The sequence below is a fragment of the Alternaria arborescens genome, assembly GCF_004154835.1.
Source record: "Alternaria arborescens strain FERA 675 chromosome Unknown contig_28, whole genome shotgun sequence".
Classification (NCBI taxonomy): Eukaryota; Fungi; Ascomycota; class Dothideomycetes; order Pleosporales; family Pleosporaceae; genus Alternaria; species Alternaria arborescens.
Window position 1 is genome coordinate 144,736 of NW_021167883.1, and position 18,380 is coordinate 163,115.

The window sequence follows — 18,380 nt, forward strand, 5'->3', positions numbered from 1 at the left end:
ATATTGGGACGTAGACCTAGACCTAGGCGGATGCGTTTGCAAGACTGAGTAGCAACGACATAAATCATCATGGTACTTCGAGACGAGGCCGATGTTCGGAGGATGGTGTTCTGGTTATGGTATCACGTACTGGAGACATGGCAAGGCTGTTGAAGGAACTTCTTTCTTTTGTGGAGGAGAGCAACTAAGACATGGGATCTTCAAAACGCACCAAAGCAATGAAACCGAACGCATTAAGCTCCAACATCAGACCGCATCTCCACCACGCTTCCATTTTGTTATGACTCAAGAAGAATAAAGCAAAGTAACGCCATCAGTGAACATGGATCCATGCTGCGTATTCCATAGAGGCCGCTCCGTTTGAGTGCAACCCAGCGTCGTAAGCAGCAGTAGTCGGGGTATCAAAGGGTAATGCAAGAGGGCATTCGCAAAGGCTGTGTGCTCGTGTCGGATCATCTATACGTCAAAACGCAAGTCAAAGACGCAGGGAACTCCAGGAAATCCCATACAGAAAGTCAACAACGGCAAACCGTCCCCAGTTCTGCCGGAAGGAAGATCGACTTGGCCACAGATATGTCAGTGACAGTTGTGATGACTAGTAGTCACATTGCAAGTTTGGGCGTGAGCCAAATCGATGCGTAACCGGAAGTTGTCAAAGATGGAAGCTGACCTGCAGACCTTCATGTAGAAGTGAGAATGTCATATCGTAGTCGGAAGTCTAGTGCGTAGGAGAGGGAAAGTCGCTACGACTCAAGGAAAGCGTCAATATCCTTCCCCAGCTCTTTACTCCAGAGGTACTCGTGGTCTTCTTCGATCTTGTAGTCGACAGGGAGGTAGACGTCTTCCATGGTAGGGATCTTGCAAACCTGGTCGACGGGATACTGCTCGATAACAGGGAGCTGGTTCCACATGAGGCCGGGAGGACCCTCCTCACGGGGAAGAGGAAGGAAGCGACCAACACCAGTCTTGGCTCGATCATCACCCTCCCACTTCATCTCCGCCATGGAAGGCCAGGGCGCGATCTCATCCTTACCATTCTGCCAGTCGTTGCACCAGATAGTCTGCTCACCGAGAGCGCGACCGTAGTTTCCAACGTCTTCGAAGTTGCCTTCGATACCGCATCTATTGAGGACCTTCTGAATATCTCCTGGGATCGGAGCTAGGATAGCTCTGGCGTCTTCCTTGTTCTTAACCTTGGTGGCAAGCTTGCTCGCCTGCGATGCTAACATCGCTTCCTTGTGGGCAACGTAATCACTGAGCTTCCACTTGGCAACGTCGGAGTTTCTGAATAGACGGCGCATGGCGTTGCGAACCATAAGAAATCCCTGCTGCACTTGCGCGTCTGGAGATACCCAGGTTCGCGACTGGCGAAAGCCTCCGCCACGAACGCCGTAGGGAGCATCTAGCTGGCGATCGCCACGAAAGTCACGAACTGGGGAACGATAGGTGCTTGACTCGTTGTGTTGCTTCTGCATGCGCCCGAAGGGGTTGTTGTAACGGTCTACGCTGTTCTTGCGGAGCTCGACACCACCACCGGTGATAGCCAGGCTACTGAAATTGAGGCTCGCTGGGCTGATGGGACTGCTGGGAGTTGGGAGACTGTTGCTGCTGGAGCGAACGTCAGAGCTCTCATCATCATGAAGGGTGTCACCACTAGTATCGGTCTTTAGAGACGTGGCTCCATCGCCCGCTGGAATAGGTAACTGAGGTTTGCGAGGGGTCGCGACTGAGGCGCCGGCTGCAACTTTGATAGGATCGGCCATCGAAGGTGACATCGAGCGAATTCTGATGTGAGTGTTGAGAGAATGGAAGCGGAGACTATGCAATACGTTCACACCCTTGAAGTTAAGGAAGGGCGCTTTTCGACTTTGCGTGAGTATGTAACGTACGGGAAATTTGTCCGATGTAGTGGAGAAGGGCAAGTGTTGAGACTGTGATGTTCAAGTCTGATATACCCAAAAGTTGGCAGTGGTAAAGGTCCAAGCGGGAGTAAGGCACCAGGACGGTGTGTATTTTCCCAACTATGCATGCATATCAATTAGCAATGATTCACTACCAGTGCGCTGGAACACATCGGGGCAACCGTGTCACCGCTTGCACCATTGCGATCGATACGACTTTGCTGCCCGAACACATGGTTCGCGGGGTGAGATAGATAGCGTGTGTGTTTCCATCATTACGAAGAGAACCAATAGCAAACTCCTTAATTCGACACCGCCCCCGGGGGACGCTGAGCGGATATGCAATGTAATTCTGTCACCTACCTGATGATGATCTGGACCTCGCAAATGCGGGGTCTATGAGATAGCCAATAACACGACAAGGTGTCAGAATGCTTGGAGGCTAGACCTTAAAGTGAGCGAGGGCGGTGTAGTTGACTGCTTGTATGTAAAAGCTTACTAGAAAAGGAATCGTTCAGTTGAGTAGGATTTTGAACGATGTCCTTACTAGAAGAGGTTTTGCGTTATGAATCTGTCTTATCGTAGAGCTGAGAGCTGCCTGGCAAATGTCTTAGTGGTCATAGGGCCTGCCTTGTGATGATAGAAGAGTGAGAACAGAAACATACGTGTTGTGCGATTGAAGCTATTGTGCTATCAGTGGAAGCGTGCGATATCGGTCACAGGGCCCCAGGTACGTGTCCACCTGCTCGACCGGCAGTGAATTAAGCGGTGGATAGACGATGATGCGCTACGATGTTGTAAAAGCGGTGACGCTTGAAACTGTATGCGATGTTTTGGGCTCCGCGATTTTCGAATTGCATGGAAAGAGGAAGTACGGAAGGAAATTATTTGAGCGGGCTCTGGAAGGCTGCGGTCGTTTGGAAAGTGGAAGAATCCAATCTGTATTGCAATTCGTTAATAAAGTTACGTCACGTCCGAGAATGCAAAAGCCGAGCAAAAGAGGTTCCAGATAGAGTTTGGCGCGAAAGCAGTGAACGAGTGGGCAATGTGGGGTGCGTAAACAAGAGGTAATTGTCTGTCGGTGGGGTAGGTGAGGTTATCGTCACAGAGCACGGCCTGCACGAGCGTACTGCAGAGGTGACGCCCAAGCTTATAGCGAACAGACGAGGAACGTGTTGGACGTTCACCTCACCACTCTTCGCAACAAAGGGAGAATCCGAACGCAGAGAATGATAGATGAGAACGAACGACGGTCAGCGACCAGCACTGTAGAGGAAATGACAAGCAGACAGAAACCATGGATAAGAGACGGAACGGAGGAAACGGAAAGATGATTACGTGAAAAGAAGAAGAGAGCTAGGAATTTGACTCGAGGGACTGTTTTGTAGCCCAATCGACAGATCATGAAAGGAAAGCACGTTCGAAAGACATCAACTGCGACTGACATGAGGAAGTTACTGCCCAGGATGCGAGTTGATCACAACGGATCTCACCAAGAGACATGCATCGCAGAACTTATACTCTCGTGAATGAAAACATCTCGGCGAGAGGGAGATAGAATCTGTAGACTACAACTTCGATAATGCGGGCTTTTGGGGTCGCTATAACGTTGGTTCAGAAGTGCAGGCTACTACCTAGGCAATCCGCACTTTCAACATCAGGTTCTCAACTCGCCGGCCGGGTCCATGAAAACAGCGACCTGCTGGACGGAAATAGCAACGACTAAGAACACGATGAGATGCAGAAACTGTTGGCAGTGCTGGCGGGTCGTGATGTGATGTCTAGGCAAGTCCGCTGTTCTGAGCCCTGAGAAGGTGGGACACGGAAGACGTGTTCATAAGCGGGAATGTTCGTGTCAATATATGCAGGCGATCGTCACTGCAGATGTTGGAAAGCGGGTAATCGTTGTTGTCGTTGATGCAGCGAAAATGTTTCGAAACAGAATGGGGATGAAGTTGGGACGACGGCGACCCGTGTTTGAGCCTCAAGAAGAAGGGAAGGTTGATTGGACAGCAGCGGTCGACGCGTTAGGCCGCTTACTCCACACCAGCGCGCGCGCTACGCCGCAGCCACGCATACGAGAACTCGCGCATTGACACAGATACCCGGTCCAGACATGTCCAAGTTCAAGTTTGACGGCGTCGAGCTTGACTATGGGGGCTACTATGGAACTTCATTCTTGTGAGCCACTACTGTTGAAACTTAGGTGTTGTGAAGTTTGTTGTTCTGACGGCTGCAAAAGGCTGGACTGGGTATGACGTCTTCGCTAGCTGCAGAAATCAAGGCATGACGGCGCCACAGGCCTTTCAGACAGCCGTGCGGCGCGACGTTGCTACATAACGGCGGCGTCGCGCATCTCCCGGAGCTTTGAGCACCTCCTCTGCCAGCGACCGACGTTCAGAGGTCGTGTTCCCTTGCGCCCGACAACCTTAGCATCCTGCGACGATCCCACACGTCACGAGGGAGTGCATCCGCCTACCTCGCTCGACTGCGGGAAAATCGCATGCCAATGGGCGCAAGCCGTGGAACAAAGGACACCCGGCTCAACTTGCGACAACCACTCGAGGACAAACCGGCCCAGAATAACAGACGCTGTCAATCCCTTCTGTTCTAGCGCCTTGTTTTGAGCCTTCTCCAGCTGACCGGGCTGACTGGTCCGGAGTGGCTTGCTCCACTTCTGCGGGCGCCTATTCGGGCCACCACCTTTCCCAGAATCGCTGTGTTCTAACTTGAGCCTCACGATCTTGTATGCCCTGCTGGAACTATCTGGTCGTGCAGGTCTCTTCTCGAGGTATCATTGGTACCTGGTGGAGAGGCCTGCAACTGGTCCTCGCTTCCTCGCGGTACGTGAAATCCATTCATTTTACCCTAGTCGCTGTGAAGTAGATATTCACAGCGTCTTCTCCACTTCAGTCACCTTCACCTTGCCTGCTTCAACATCACCTTTTCTTATTGCATTGTACGGAGCGTTGGGTTTTCCTATTGTTGTCTATTGTCTTCACATTGCAATACTCGCCTAATACTTTTCCTACGTTGCAACCTATCTCTGCGAGACATTCATGAGCTAGCTGGCCTACTTCTACGACTGCACCTGTTTACGAAGCTACCACCGATTTCGACCCCCGATTCTAATACACTGGCCAGACCACGTTTCACAGCCATACATCTTCGCCATGGCTTCCTCCGCGAACCAACAGCAACTCTTCCCACCTGTGCCTCCATCTATGTCCGCTGGCGATAGTCATGAGATGCGAGACTACTACCCACCGCAAGATGCACCACGACCTACAATAAACCAGACACCAAACTTCAAACCATACCTCGGCCTTCGAGCTAGGCTCTCACAGATATGGATCAATCGCTGGACGATTCTACTGCTCCTAGTCCTTGTGCGACTGCTCATCGCCATCGCAAGCACCGACTCAAGCCTGGTTTCCGCCCGTCGGGAAGCCCTCAGTGCTTGCACCCAAGTTGAGAACATTGCTAGCTCCATGGCTTCCATGCCCCACTACATGTCCAAAGGCGTCAACGAAATGACAGCTTCCGGTGTTGAGAAGGCAGTCAGTGGCCTCATGCAAATGCTCGAAATGAGTGTCACTGGTGTCGAAGAGATCATCCTCTTCGTCATTCATATGATGACACAAACCTACCTCTGCCTGATCACCCTCGCTGTCAGCGGCAGTCTCCATGCCGCAGTGGAAATTGGCGAAGCTATCAACAAACAACTCGACGAGACCATCAACTCCGTTACCGACGAAATGGGCGACGCCGTCAAGTCCGTTTCTGACGGCATCAACTCCATCATGGACAAAATCAACTTCAATATTCCGGGATTCAACAAGCCAACCATCAATTTGGACGATCAGATCAAGAAACTCAAAGCGCTGGAGATGCCTCCTGACATGTCAGAGGGTCTTCAGAAGCTCAACTCGTCCATCCCGACTTTCGCAGAGGTGCAAAACTTTACGGACTCCATTATCCGCCTACCTTTTGAGGAAGTCAAGAAGTTGATCCGCGGCATGGACACATTCGAGTTCGACCGCTCAGTTCTTCCCGTGCCGCAGAAGGAAGCACTCACCTTCTGCTCCGATGGCAACTCTATCAATTCGTTCTTTGACGACTTGATTGAGCTTGCTTACAACGCACGCAAGATCGCTCTCGGTGTGCTCATTGTCGCCGCCATCCTTGTTTGCGTTCCGATGGCGTGGATGGAGATGCGCCGCTACCGGAAGATGCAAGAACGTGCTGCTCTCTTTGGAGAGGGCCATGAGGCTATGGACGTCGTCTATCTCGCGTCCCGCCCAACATCTTCTGGCATCGGCCTGTGGTTCGGAAGGCGCTTTGGCTCAGCTCGTCGACAAGCTGTTATGCGCTGGGCCTGGGCCTATGCCACCTCCATCCCCATGATGTTCTTGATCTCTCTGGGCATCGCTGGTCTTTTCGCCTGCTTTTGTCAATATCTCTTGCTCAAAGCCATTGAAGACAAGACCCCAGAGCTCACGGATCAAGTCGCTGACTTTGCCGGAAAAGTCGTTACATCGCTCAATAATGCGTCCATGTCATGGTCTAACGGCGTCAACGGCGCCGTCGGTGACTTGGACAGCAAGATTAACGACGACATCTTCAGCTGGGTGAACACCAGTACGACGGCTGTCAACGACACCCTCAACGCGTTCGTAGATCAGATGAGCACCACGCTCAACGACACGTTCGGTGGCACCGTACTCTACGACCCGATCAAGGAAGTTCTCAACTGCCTGATCGGCCTGAAGATCGCTAGCTTCCAATCTGGCCTCACTTGGGTCCAAGAGCACGCGCATGTCCAGTTCCCTGGCGTCGCAAACGACACATTCTCTCTTGGCGCCCTTGCTGAGAAAGGCGACTCAGACTCTGCCAGCCAACTACTCGCTGATCCGAACGGCAAAGCAAAGGACGAGATTACCGAAGCTGTCGAACGCGTTATTGACAAGCTGATGAGTGGTATTCAAACCGAAGCGCTCATCTCCACCGCCTTAGTCCTCATATGGCTCTTCATTGCCCTCGGTGGCCTTGTCTACGCTTCGACGCATCTCTTCCGCCGTGATGATCCAGAACGCGGACTCAACCCTTACGTCGTCAACCCTGCTCTCGACCGCGATCCCAAAGCTAGCGTCGATTACCCCACCACTGCGCCGCCGCAATACGTGCCCAACGACTATAACGTCAATAAAGCAGCGCCTTACACGCTCGCACCCCGTCCCTTCTCGACATTCGAACACAGCGGCGATGAAATCACGCCCGCAACAGAGAAGGTCGGCCAAGTTGGCGCACGCGCGGTGACCGATTCCGCTCGCCCAGGACATCTTCGTACGAGTAGCCATGGTCAGCTTGCTGACCCCTCACCGGCTGATGACCGCTCGGGTCCTTTTTCAGACCCTAATCAATACGCTCAGTCGCCCTATCCGCAGGAAAAACAGCAGCGGAATCCGTTCATCTAAGATTTCGATCCGTATTTTGTCGAATATTACAAGTAAGATCAGTTCCGTCGACCACCTGACCTTTTTCGGGCTTGCCCTTCTGCGTCAACCGGTCAACGAACTGGTCCCAACTACTAGACAATTATACCGAACCTGACCGACCTGCGATGAGCCGTAATTGCTCAGACCGAACCTTGCGTTTGAAGTTTTTCTTCTCCCTTCTTTCACGATGATGCGATAACACGCTCTCTGGGGAAGGGAATTTGGCACATGTTTTACTGCGTTGATGAAGCTTGCTTCTCCGCTTTTGCATGTGTCGGTGTTTCGATTCTTTACATTTTTCTTTCAACACTCCAACTATGTAAATTTTCTTTGTGTTTATTTGTCTTGTGTCATTGCTCTCTCTTGCGGGCTGCGTGTTGGATTGATATCCCCTCATCGCTACAAGTTTGACAGTGAAGCTCTGCAGACAGACTATCCTCATCTTTTCCATCACGTCTCCCTGCTACACGAGACGCGGTGTGTGTCTGTCTGTAGATGTCTTTCCATCAAATGATGAGGTCTGTGTATATCTCCTTGAGTATGTCTGTCCCCGAGGTCCCTTACGCCCGATCCTCTGTCCCGCCCTCCTACCCCCGTTTCCCTTGCTCTTCATTCCACCCCTCGACGCTGTATCGCCGCCGCACCCCGCCTCGCCGTTGGCTTGCCCGCTTGGCGCGCTGCATAGGCGACCTCTTGGTGTGCATAATGATCATGAGCTCAAGGCCGCAATGGGGGTGGTGTTGTGTTGCGGGTTATGAACCGGCAATATGTTGGATATGACTCGCTCATTCGCCACACCTCTCCTACTTCTGTAGAAAGTGGAGAGGTTGATGTGCTGATTGGTAACAAGCGTTGTGCTTTCCTCCTGTTTTCCTTTCCTTCCAATATTATGCGAGGAGCGTTGGGAGGAGACAAGGAAGATATGTTGACGTTGAAAGCCGACATTTTTGTGTTTGTTTGTACGGGTGAAGCATCCTCGTCCCCTTTGGATGAAGGGTTGGTTTTTGCTGTGTTCTTTTCCTCTGAAGAGAACCGCCGCCTGAGTTGATCCTGTGAGGCGCTTTGCGCCCGGGACTTGTTATTCCAGTCGTTTCTGAGAAGGAGGTGGTGCTGGATGGCCCGAAAGAAGCTTGAACCCACTCGAGTGGTGTGTCAGTGGGTGTGAAAATGAGGGAGATGGCCCTGCCGAGATACAACGCATGATGGGCCACCGGTAAAAATTCAACTATCTTCCCTTATCCTGTATTGCACAGTCATGTATGTTTGAAGTTAGTCCCACTCGCTCATCCAGCAACACCCACTCTCATTCTGTTACTCGCTCGAAGTGCCTATTAATCGGGCGAGCACCTTAGGTAGATTAGATAGATTATCAATGCACAGCATCTGATCTCGAGACGACGACGCCCAACGTGACTGACGACTCGTGTGTTTGATAGTGGAAGCACGTAACTATGGAAGCCTTAGGGTGGCGCACGTGGCTGGACCCTGGCCAAAGCTCCGCGGCAATGACGATGGACCGCCGAGCTCCAGGCGCATGCCAACACCCATGGAGCTTCCCTTTGGCACAGCAGCCGTCGCATAGCGACTCGACCATGCCCAAATGATATCCAAGTCGACGCAATAGCCACAATGCTCTCTGCCTTTACTGCCCGGCCCATTGTCGAGCTCAAGGCGCGCGACAAGTCGAGGATCGAGTCCATCCTCGCATACGGTACAGCAACCGACTGCATCGTATCTCAAGCGTACTAACATAGCCAGGCGACCGTGTACTTGTTGGCCTGAACACGGGTGCTCTGCGCATCTACCGTGTGAATGACCAGATCGAGGATGTAGAAGCCGACCGCAAGCAGAACGGCGACCACAACGGTGAAAGCGAGCCTCCAACAGCACCCAAAGCCAGACCTGCCGATCTCCTACGCGAAGAAGAGAAGTTCTCCCGGCGACCGATACAACAGCTGGCGATTATCAAAGAAGCGAATATCCTCGTCTCGCTTTCGGACAACTATGTCTCGATACACGATATACAAACGTACCAGCTGCAGGAGAAGCTAGAGAAGACTCGGGGTGCGACTACCTTTGCGGCGGCAAGTAATATCGTCAAGGATCCTTCAACGGGCATACCATCCATTGTGAGCCACCTGGCTGTGGCGGTGAAGCGGAAGATCATACTGTGGACATGGCAGGACATGGAGTTAACGGGCGACGCGGTGGAGATCTCGCTCATTGCTTCTGTCAAGAGCCTGACGTGGGCGACAGGGACAAAGATTGTCGCTGGCATGGATCCCGGCTTCGTCATGGTTGACATCGAGACGCAGGAGGTCCAAGACATAATCAAGCCAGGCGCGCTGGCAGAGAATGGGAGCCAGGGCGGAGCACGTTTTGGCGCTGTCTCGTCGTCAGGCATGGGATACATGGGCATGGGAAGTTGGGTGCCCAAACCACTCGCGACACGACTTGGAGAGGGCGAATTGTTGCTGGCCAAGGACGTCAACAGCCTGTTCATCGACACAGACGGAAATGCCCTCGAGAAACGACAAGTGCCCTGGCAGTCTGCCCCTGAGACAATCGCGTATTCGTACCCGTATATGCTCACACTGCTGCCACCGTCCAAGGGCAGTCTGGAAGTCAGGAATCCGGATACGCTGAACTTGCTACAGATGATCTCACTACCAAACGTCAGCTTCCTTCACGTGCCGCAGCCCAACATCAGTCTAGCCCACGCCGGGAAGGGTTTCCTCGTTGCGAGCGATCGATGTATATGGCGGATGGGAGCGCAGAGCTACGAAACACAGATTGATGAGCTCGTCGCCAATGGGCGCTACGACGAGTCGCTAAGTCTGCTGAATATGCTCGAAGACACTCTGCTCCTCGATAAAGAGGAGAGGGTTCGGGAGATACAAATCTTGAAAGCCCAGGCCTTGTTCGACCAGAAGAAGTACCGTGAAGCCATGGAACTTTTCGTCGACGCCAAAGCACCGCCTGAGCGCGTCATCGCAATGTACCCCCGATCCATCGCTGGCAATCTAGCGCCAGAAGAAAGCGTAAAGGGCGACGGAAGCGTGGCCGACGAGGAAGAAACCAACGGAGAGAAGCCCGCCAAAGAACAAGAAGAAAGCACACCCGCCCCTGTAGCTACCATCGGCCGCTCAATGATGGGTCGTTTCGGCGTTGGAGGACACAAGAAAGTCGATTCGGACACAGCTTCCATACGCACCAACTCGGCCAAAGACGACACCATGGAAACAGCCAGCATCCGGAAGAGACCAACAGACCCCTCCTCCCAGCCAGATAAACCCGCCGCCGTTGAAAAAGAGTTCAAAGACTCTGTTCGCGCGCTACAGTCGTTTCTTACTCAATGTCGTGTCCAGATCAAACGGTATATAGACACCGATGGTAATCTGAAGGAACCTCTCCCTACGCCCAGTGGCAGTCAGCTCGAAGCTGATAAACCACCCTTCCACATTTTCATCGAAGAGTCCTCCCTCACGTCTCCCATAGACTGGAAAGCCAAGCTCCTTGACGTTGCCCAGCTCGTCGACACAACGCTTTTTCGCGCGTACATGATTGCGAACCCCAGTGTCGCAGGCTCTCTATTCCGTCTCCCCAACTTCTGCGAACCAGACGTTGTGCAGGAGAAATTGTACGAGACGGGGCGGTATGCCGATTTGATTGATTTCCTGCATGGTAAGCAATGTCCTTTTCCAAGTGCTTGTGATGCATACACTAACTGTGTACATGTGTGTTTAGGCAAGAAATTGCATCGGCAAGCTCTGGAGCTTCTCGAGAAATTCGGCAAGAACGAGGCGGACGAAGAGGTGAGTCCGCAGTTGCAAGGCCCGACTAGGACGGTGGGCTATCTACAAGCATTACCGCCAGAGCTTATCGATCTTATCCTGGAATACGCGGAATGGCCACTGAGGATTGACCCGAAGTTGGGCATGGAAGTCTTCCTCGCTGATACACAGAATGCGGAGGAGCTGCCGAGGGACCGTGTCCTCGAGTTTCTGCAAAAGATTGATACAAGACTTGCGGTCAGATACTTGGAACATATCATCGAAGAGCTCAACGATCTTAACGTGGACTTTCATCAGAGACTTGTTGATCTACTCCTGGAAAGACTTAAAAGTGGGGAGTTTGACAACGACGAGGAAAAGATGGATTGGAAGCACAGGCTTGAGGTTTTCCTGAAGAAGGGGAATGCGCAGTACAATCGGTATAGGGTGTTTCAGCAGTTGCCTGGGAATGGTATGCATCATCATCTCCGACGAGAAAGAAGATCACAGTAGGAACAGCTTTACTGACATGGTGACAGATCCGGATTACTACGAAGCTCGAGCCATCGTCCTGAGCAAAATGGGATCGCATAAGCAAGCCCTGGCGATCTATGTCTTCCAATTGAAGGACTACCAAAAAGCTGAGGAGTAAGTCGCTTAACCCAATTTTCTTGGTAGCAAACCAGTTGACCCGCCAACCTACAGATACTGCAACCAGGTCTACACGGCACCACCCACCACACCCACCTCGCCCAACTTGTCCCACTCCCAATCCCCTCCAGCAACAAGAGGCTCAATCGAAGACACGGAGCTATCCATCTACCACGTCCTACTCCCCCTCTCCCTGCAACCCCCACCGCCGCACCAACCAAACTGGCCCCCAGCTCTCGACCTCCTCTCGAAACATGGCGCAAGACTGCCTGCAGCAACTACTCTGGATTTGATCCCCCCAACTCTGCCTGTCAAAGACCTCGAATCCTACTTCTTCGGACGCATCCGAAATGCAAACTCGCTCTTGAACGAAGAGAGGATAGTCGCGCAGCTCCGCGGCGTAGAAAAGGTTGCTGTGGAATCGGCCGTGTTGCTCGGCCCAGAGAGTAAGAGGGACATGTACGGTAGGAGCGTGCCTGGGGGGTTGAACAGGCGTGTCGTTATCGATGAGGATAGGCATTGTGCGGTTTGCCATAAGAGGTTTGGTGGGAGTGCGATTCGTGTCTTTCCAGATAACAGTGTGGTGCATTCGGGATGTATGAGGGGGAGCGTGGGGCTGGGGATCGGTGGTGTGGGAGGGGGGAGGAGGTCGGCGAGTGGGGTGGGTGGAAGTGGATGGCGGTAGGCAATCGTAGTTGTAGTGCTCAATCTTCATCGACAACTTCTTCTCCATACGTCTCCTCGTCTTTTGCATCGTCGGCGGCCTTGTCGTCGGCCATTTTTTGAGTGAGGAATTCGTTGACGTCTTTTTGGAGGGTCCGGAGAGATGATGACAGAGAAGTGAGGTATGCGACGCGGTCGGTGGTTGAGGGTGGTGATGGCAGTGCGGGGAGTTCGGAGGTGAAGGTTTGTGGTGAGGAGGTAGGGGATGTGTATGTTGTTGTTAGAGAAGGCATGTTGGCGTGATGGGTGTCTTGTTTGGATGTAGTGTTGTAGTGGAAGAGGAGTCTGAGGTGGGGTCAAGCGGCCCAGTACCACCGGGGTGGAGACAGCACGGCCACCATGCGTCGATCAACCAACGGCGCATCTAATGAACATGGACGTCAGCTCTTCCTGCGACTTGACGACCCGACTCGATGCTTGGATAGCGCTGCATATGCTACGCTTCTTCATGCAGGCCATGAGGAAATACGACTAGGAGCATATTTTTTCTCCCATCTTCCCGTATCCCCGTATATTCACTTCTCCACCCATACACCTTCTCTTCAGCCACCGCCTCTATACCTTGTCCCTGCAAACAGCCACACGGCCGTCGCAAAAGCAACGGACGCGGTCTCACAAAGGCCGGCGACCACGATGCCTCCCTCTTCACCACCCCCAGCCACCCCCTCGATTCGACGCCCATCGCTCGACGACTCCGACTCGGACGGCACCCAGGCGACGCTGCAGCAACAACGCCGCTCTCCCCTCCCCGCCGCCATACTCTCGCCCTCGTCGGCAAAGTCGCCGACATCAGCAGACTCGCGCGCCGCTCCAGCACAGAACTACCCGCGTCCAGGCATTGTGCGCGATGCTACGCAGAGTTCAGGCCACATTGGCGCGCATCTAGGACACCGCCCACGCCAGCGCTCCCAGGGCTATTTCGAGCCCAGTTTGAGCTCCATGAAGGAGGGCTCCATACGCGACCGAGACAACACCATGGCCTCGCAGACAAACCTTACCGCTTCCCAGATTGCAGCCCAGGCCGCCTATGCCTCGAATCCTCAGCACAATCGCAAGCGCTCCACCACCATACCAGCTCCGAGTGAAGCTGCGCCTACTGGACGCGGCCAGCCCATGAGTCCGCCGCCCATGCCTGCTAATTCCCAGGTCACGTTTAGGACAAACGGCATGACATATTCGAATGGCGTCATGGGAGGCAGGATGGCTGCAACGAGTGCTGCCAACGCCGCGTTTCCTCGCAGTCCGCTGAACTCGCCTGGCATTGAAGGACAGCAACAACAGCAACAGCAACAGCAGCCACACGCATCGCCTAAGCCAGCCTCGTCGACGCCCGAGCTGCCGCAACTGCAGAGACCGAAGGAGGGGAAGAGCAGGCTAGGCGGGAAGCTGTTCTCGTCCAAGCCCAAGAACATCAAGGTGGACAATATGCTGAGCGGCAAAGACCAGGCATTGCCGTCGCCAGGGAAGATTGGTATCGGCATTCATAGCTCGCAGGCGCTGAATCGCATGATGATGGCAGGCTCGACGACGAGTTTAGTTGACTCGGGAACCAACAGCAGTAACGCTTCTTTGTATTCGTCCGCCAACGCATCGACGTCTACACTAGTACCCCCACGCAACGATTCCCTACCAGAGAAGAAGGAAGAGAAGCATAAACACCACTTTTTATCGCGGCAGAAGCACAAACTGAAGGATCAAGATGGCTTTGCTCTCCCATTATCCTCTGCGAGTAGTAATTCTAAACCAACAAACCCTAGCGCTCCCGAGCCGCTGTATTCCTTCGCGCCGTCATCGCCAGGACATTCAAGCTCGTTTGCGAACTCGGTGACGGGCTTGGATCTCAGACACGGTGGCCGGCATTTGCGGCGAGCAAAAAAGGAAGAAAAGGCCGCTGCGTTCCTTGACGCTCAGCTGGAACCTCCGTACCGAGAACGGAACCAGTCGTTTAGTACCGAACGGTCAGAATGGCCGAGTCTTTCTAGCAGTATAACGACGACACCGAATATGGCGACACCCGGTCAAACAATATCTCATACAACAGAGATGCTGCATCTGGGGAGTTCATTTGGCATCAACGGCCTGTCACCCGATGACGCCTGGCCACTGTTAAAAGCAAGGGTATTATTGATATTTGAGGGCGAAGACCCCCGGCCGCCAGTCGAAGACTTCAACGCTTTAGTCACCGTCCACATCAAACGCTGCATCCACAAACGATCCCCCATAATTCTCATTGAGGATTTGAATGAGCTCCTCCAAACGGGTTTCGGCTCTTTAGACCAAACACTACGTCATGTTCCTGACGATCGGCTTATCCCTCATTTGGTAGAAATGTGGCTCGTGGTCTTCACTACCATCCTACCTTTTTTGCAAGCTGTTTTCCTACCGCTAGACTTGGAGTTCCGAGGCTCAGGCATAATGACAAGTGCCCAAGCGGCAGAGTTCTGGGGTGTCATGTTGCCAGACGAAATGAATACCAAGAGTCCTGAACATAGGAATATACCGATACTCGGGGAGTTGGAAGTGAGGAGAATAACGCTGTTGATGTTTAGGGATATTGTGATACTACCACGTTATGAAGCGCTCATGGCCATCTTCTCAAGACTGAGTTTGGAGAATTTGAATGCAGGGTTGGAAAGCCCGAGTCCGATTCCAGATGGCGTTATGAGTGGACAGCAGCAGCAGCAGCAGCAACAGAGGCCGGGTACAGCTGGAAGTAGCAGCGGCGACATGGCCATGGGCAGTCTCAACTCGACATCGCAGAGCTCAGGGGGCTATCTGGAGAGTACGACGAGTATCACGAGTTCGACTTTTGCCGCCAGCACACGCAGCAGAGCGACGAGTAACACGTCGGCTGGTTCCTTTTCCTCCAACCCATCACAACATCCCCCCACCTCGAACCCTTACCAACTCAACCCCCTACATCCTACCATCTCGCACTTGCACCCCCCACCCACCACCTCCCATTCTTCTTCAAACCACAACAATGCCCCTTCGAGCTTGCGCCAGACCCCCATGGATAGCACAAAAGTGACGGAGACTGTGGGCAGAATGCTGCAGTGCGTGTCTGTCCTCGTCTCGTTGCAGTCGAGCGATGATGCGCAGGACAAGATTAGTAGGTTGAGCAAGGAGCTCAAGTATAATTGGTTGGGTAGGGGTAGGACGGGCAGACAGAGACAAGGTTTTGTGGGGCCGAGGAGTAGAGGGCTTAATCTCGCTGCTGGTGGTGTTTCCGTTCCAGGTGTTGGTGCGTAGAAGAGGAGAAGGGCAGGGCAGGGAAGATGAAGAAAAGGAAAGTAGGTGTCGTTGATGTGCTAGTGGTGGTGGCGGCGTGTTTGAGTATATTAGCTATGGGATGATGAAGTACACTTCTCTTCGCAATATATCTCATGAAATGTGTTGTTGCTATCCATGTCTGTTTGTGTGCTTACATCTTACTCTATTCTTTGATGTAGTCGGAGCTATTCTGCAAAGCCAACTATCTGTGTAGACTTCGATGGTCGATCCAACCATAGTGTAGAGACATGGTGATAATTCGAGGAAGTCAAGAGGCAACATGGAGGTGGGTGATAGATGGGCAAGGAGTAGTGACGAAAAGCAAGAAGAAGACAGGAGAAGAAGTAGAATTAGAGGTGATGTTGGTTAGGGATGATGTAAGTCTAAGGTGGGTTTCTTGCAAAATAATTTATCACAAGCCTTGCTGTATCTCCGCTTGCTCATATACATGTCCCTTACTCCATTCTTCAACGTAGCTCAAGCTGTTCTCTGAAGCTGACCAGCGGTGCAGACTTCTTCTCGAGTGCTGAGATATCCTTGGCAATCTCATCCCAGAAAGCACAATTCTCCATTGAGTTCTGCGCATCCCTGCCCGAATTGAAGAGAGGATGATCATGACTCGTATATAACCCCATTTTCAATGAATTTGTTAGCTCGTTGCCGTCATCAACTGTAGGCTCCCAATTCAATCCGCGCCGACCTAGCCAGTTGGGATCGCCAGCAATGGCGTGTCCTGCGAAGTAAGCTTGGAATCTTGGGGCAAAATGTGGCCAGAATTGATCAAACAAGACGAACAAGAGGTCGGGAATCTTGTCCGATGCGTTCTTGAGCAACTCGCTTACGTCGACTCCGCGGTGCCAAATCAGGGCGAACATATCGAAGCCGTGCTGTGCAGGAGGCATATCGAACCTCGCGGTGTAGACAGTAGAGTCGTTGTGGAAAGCGTTGTAGATCTGACGCGTGTTGCAGACAAAGGTCGAGTCGCGCAACACTTTTCTCATGCGCATCTTCTGCTGGGAGTCGAAAAATTTGGCTGGATATTGCTTCTCGATTCGATCCCGAATATTGGCAAGCGCGGCACCGGGAAAGGCATAAGTTAGAAACTCGCTGAACTCGTCTTCTGTATCAACCCATTTCGCAAGGAATAGGCTGACTTCGTCGTGGTCGTGAGACACAATGATCGAACTGCAGCTGGTGTGTTTTCCTAGCCAAGGTTAATATCCCGAGTAGCAAACATCATCTTCGAGCACGACATACCTTTGCTCAACAGAGCAGCTGGGAGCTCTGGCACAAGATCTCCATCCACGGCCGGACCAAATGGAAACATGCCTAGTTTCAAAGCCTCGCTAGTGATGTTTTGGTTGGCTTTAGTCAAGTCGTCCGTGCTGGCCTTCCGGAGACAGTCAAGCGCCTTTGAAGAACACTCGACCTGGTCCGCGAACTTGTGAAAGGTATCTTCCAAGGCTCCAGCACGATCATAACCCCACTGGAATGCAGGGCTCCACATAACAGCCCGATGAAACAGCGGTGTTTTCCCTTTCCCACTCCCGCCATACGCGGTCAGGTGGTGGAGGATGGATCCTGCGCCAGCAGACAAGCCCCATGCGCTCACGGCGTTCTTATTTCCACCCACCTGACCAATGTATCGTTGAACCCAATCTAAGAGAAGGCGCTGGTCGTGCAGTCCAGCATTGGGTTGTGCTTCTTCTTCCATAGTGGAGCCAGCCAAGAAGCCAAACGCTCCCATCCTGTAGTTCCCGGTCACCCAGATGACGCCCTGGTCAGCCACGTCACTGATGCCTTGACCGTCGTAAGCTTGGAAAAGACCACCTGTTGTATTAAAAGCGAGATCCTTCGAGCCGAAAATGTATGCCCCTCCATAGATCCATACGATAACGGGAAGCGGATCCTTGTCTACGCCTGAATCTGGCTCCAGAGCCCACGAGGGAACATACACATCGAGGAACAGGCAGTCCTCTGCTTGGGTGCTACTATCGTCTGTAGGTTCTACAGTCACGTTCTCCTTGGGTATTTTGGCTTGAATACAGCTCGGCCCATAGGTGTTGTCTTGAACTTGTTTGGGGTCTTCGATTGCTTCAGGGTACTTTGGTGCTGCGAAGCGCAAGTCACCGACAGGAGCTTGACCGAAACGGACGTTCTTGAAAATAGTTGTCTATATTATCCAGGCAAGAGATCGTTAGTCCAGATTGTTCACTCACATTCTAGATATCGGGGCGATGCTCGATTTACCTCTTCATATACGCCGTACGGCTGTCCTTCCCATGTTCCCCATGGAAGGGTTAGCGTGGGAGTAGAGTCCACTGTTAGTCGTGATACCCGTCGGGCATCAATTGGCAGAGCCAATGATGCAGCCAGGAGTAAGACCGTAGAGCCAAGCATCTTTTCAACCTCGAATATAAGAAATCCTTGGTCGAAGTGTGGGTGAGGTATCAATAGTGTACTGAGCGGCTGCTCTTTATACATCGTCCAGCTGTATCCGTTACAACGGTCTACCTAGGTAGGCATTGTTTTTTCGTGCATCGTTTCGTTTTTCTGCAACA

General features: G+C 52.6%; 6 protein-coding genes across 6 annotated transcripts; 3 read left to right on the forward strand and 3 right to left on the reverse strand.

The window, feature by feature from the left end:
• Positions 1 to 743: 743 nt before the first annotated feature.
• AA0111_g9604 (hypothetical protein) lies at positions 744 to 1,763 on the reverse strand (the record flags this gene model as incomplete). The annotated part of the gene is made up of 1 exon (XM_028656181.1): positions 744 to 1,763. The coding sequence occupies one exon, from the start codon at positions 1,761 to 1,763 to the stop codon at positions 744 to 746; it is 1,020 nt and encodes a 339-aa protein (XP_028502805.1).
• A 3,311-nt stretch (positions 1,764 to 5,074) lies between these two features.
• AA0111_g9605 (Plasma membrane fusion protein) lies at positions 5,075 to 7,378 on the forward strand (the record flags this gene model as incomplete). The annotated part of the gene is made up of 1 exon (XM_028656182.1): positions 5,075 to 7,378. One exon carries the CDS (start codon positions 5,075 to 5,077, stop codon positions 7,376 to 7,378), a length of 2,304 nt encoding a protein of 767 aa, XP_028502804.1.
• Positions 7,379 to 9,028: 1,650 nt separating this feature from the next.
• Positions 9,029 to 12,508, forward strand: AA0111_g9606 (hypothetical protein; the record flags this gene model as incomplete). The annotated part of the gene is made up of 5 exons (XM_028656183.1): positions 9,029 to 9,110; positions 9,158 to 11,083; positions 11,147 to 11,644; positions 11,712 to 11,820; positions 11,878 to 12,508. 5 exons carry the CDS (start codon positions 9,029 to 9,031, stop codon positions 12,506 to 12,508), a joined length of 3,246 nt encoding a protein of 1,081 aa, XP_028502751.1.
• A 19-nt stretch (positions 12,509 to 12,527) lies between these two features.
• AA0111_g9607 (hypothetical protein) lies at positions 12,528 to 12,779 on the reverse strand (the record flags this gene model as incomplete). The annotated part of the gene is made up of 1 exon (XM_028656184.1): positions 12,528 to 12,779. One exon carries the CDS (start codon positions 12,777 to 12,779, stop codon positions 12,528 to 12,530), a length of 252 nt encoding a protein of 83 aa, XP_028502824.1.
• A 400-nt stretch (positions 12,780 to 13,179) lies between these two features.
• On the forward strand, positions 13,180 to 15,798 carry AA0111_g9608 (hypothetical protein; the record flags this gene model as incomplete). Its single annotated transcript, XM_028656185.1, has 1 exon — positions 13,180 to 15,798. One exon carries the CDS (start codon positions 13,180 to 13,182, stop codon positions 15,796 to 15,798), a length of 2,619 nt encoding a protein of 872 aa, XP_028502788.1.
• A 488-nt stretch (positions 15,799 to 16,286) lies between these two features.
• AA0111_g9609 (hypothetical protein) lies at positions 16,287 to 18,219 on the reverse strand (the record flags this gene model as incomplete). Its single annotated transcript, XM_028656186.1, has 3 exons — positions 16,287 to 17,023; positions 17,077 to 17,977; positions 18,070 to 18,219. The coding sequence occupies 3 exons, from the start codon at positions 18,217 to 18,219 to the stop codon at positions 16,287 to 16,289; spliced, it is 1,788 nt and encodes a 595-aa protein (XP_028502787.1).
• Positions 18,220 to 18,380: the final 161 nt, after the last annotated feature.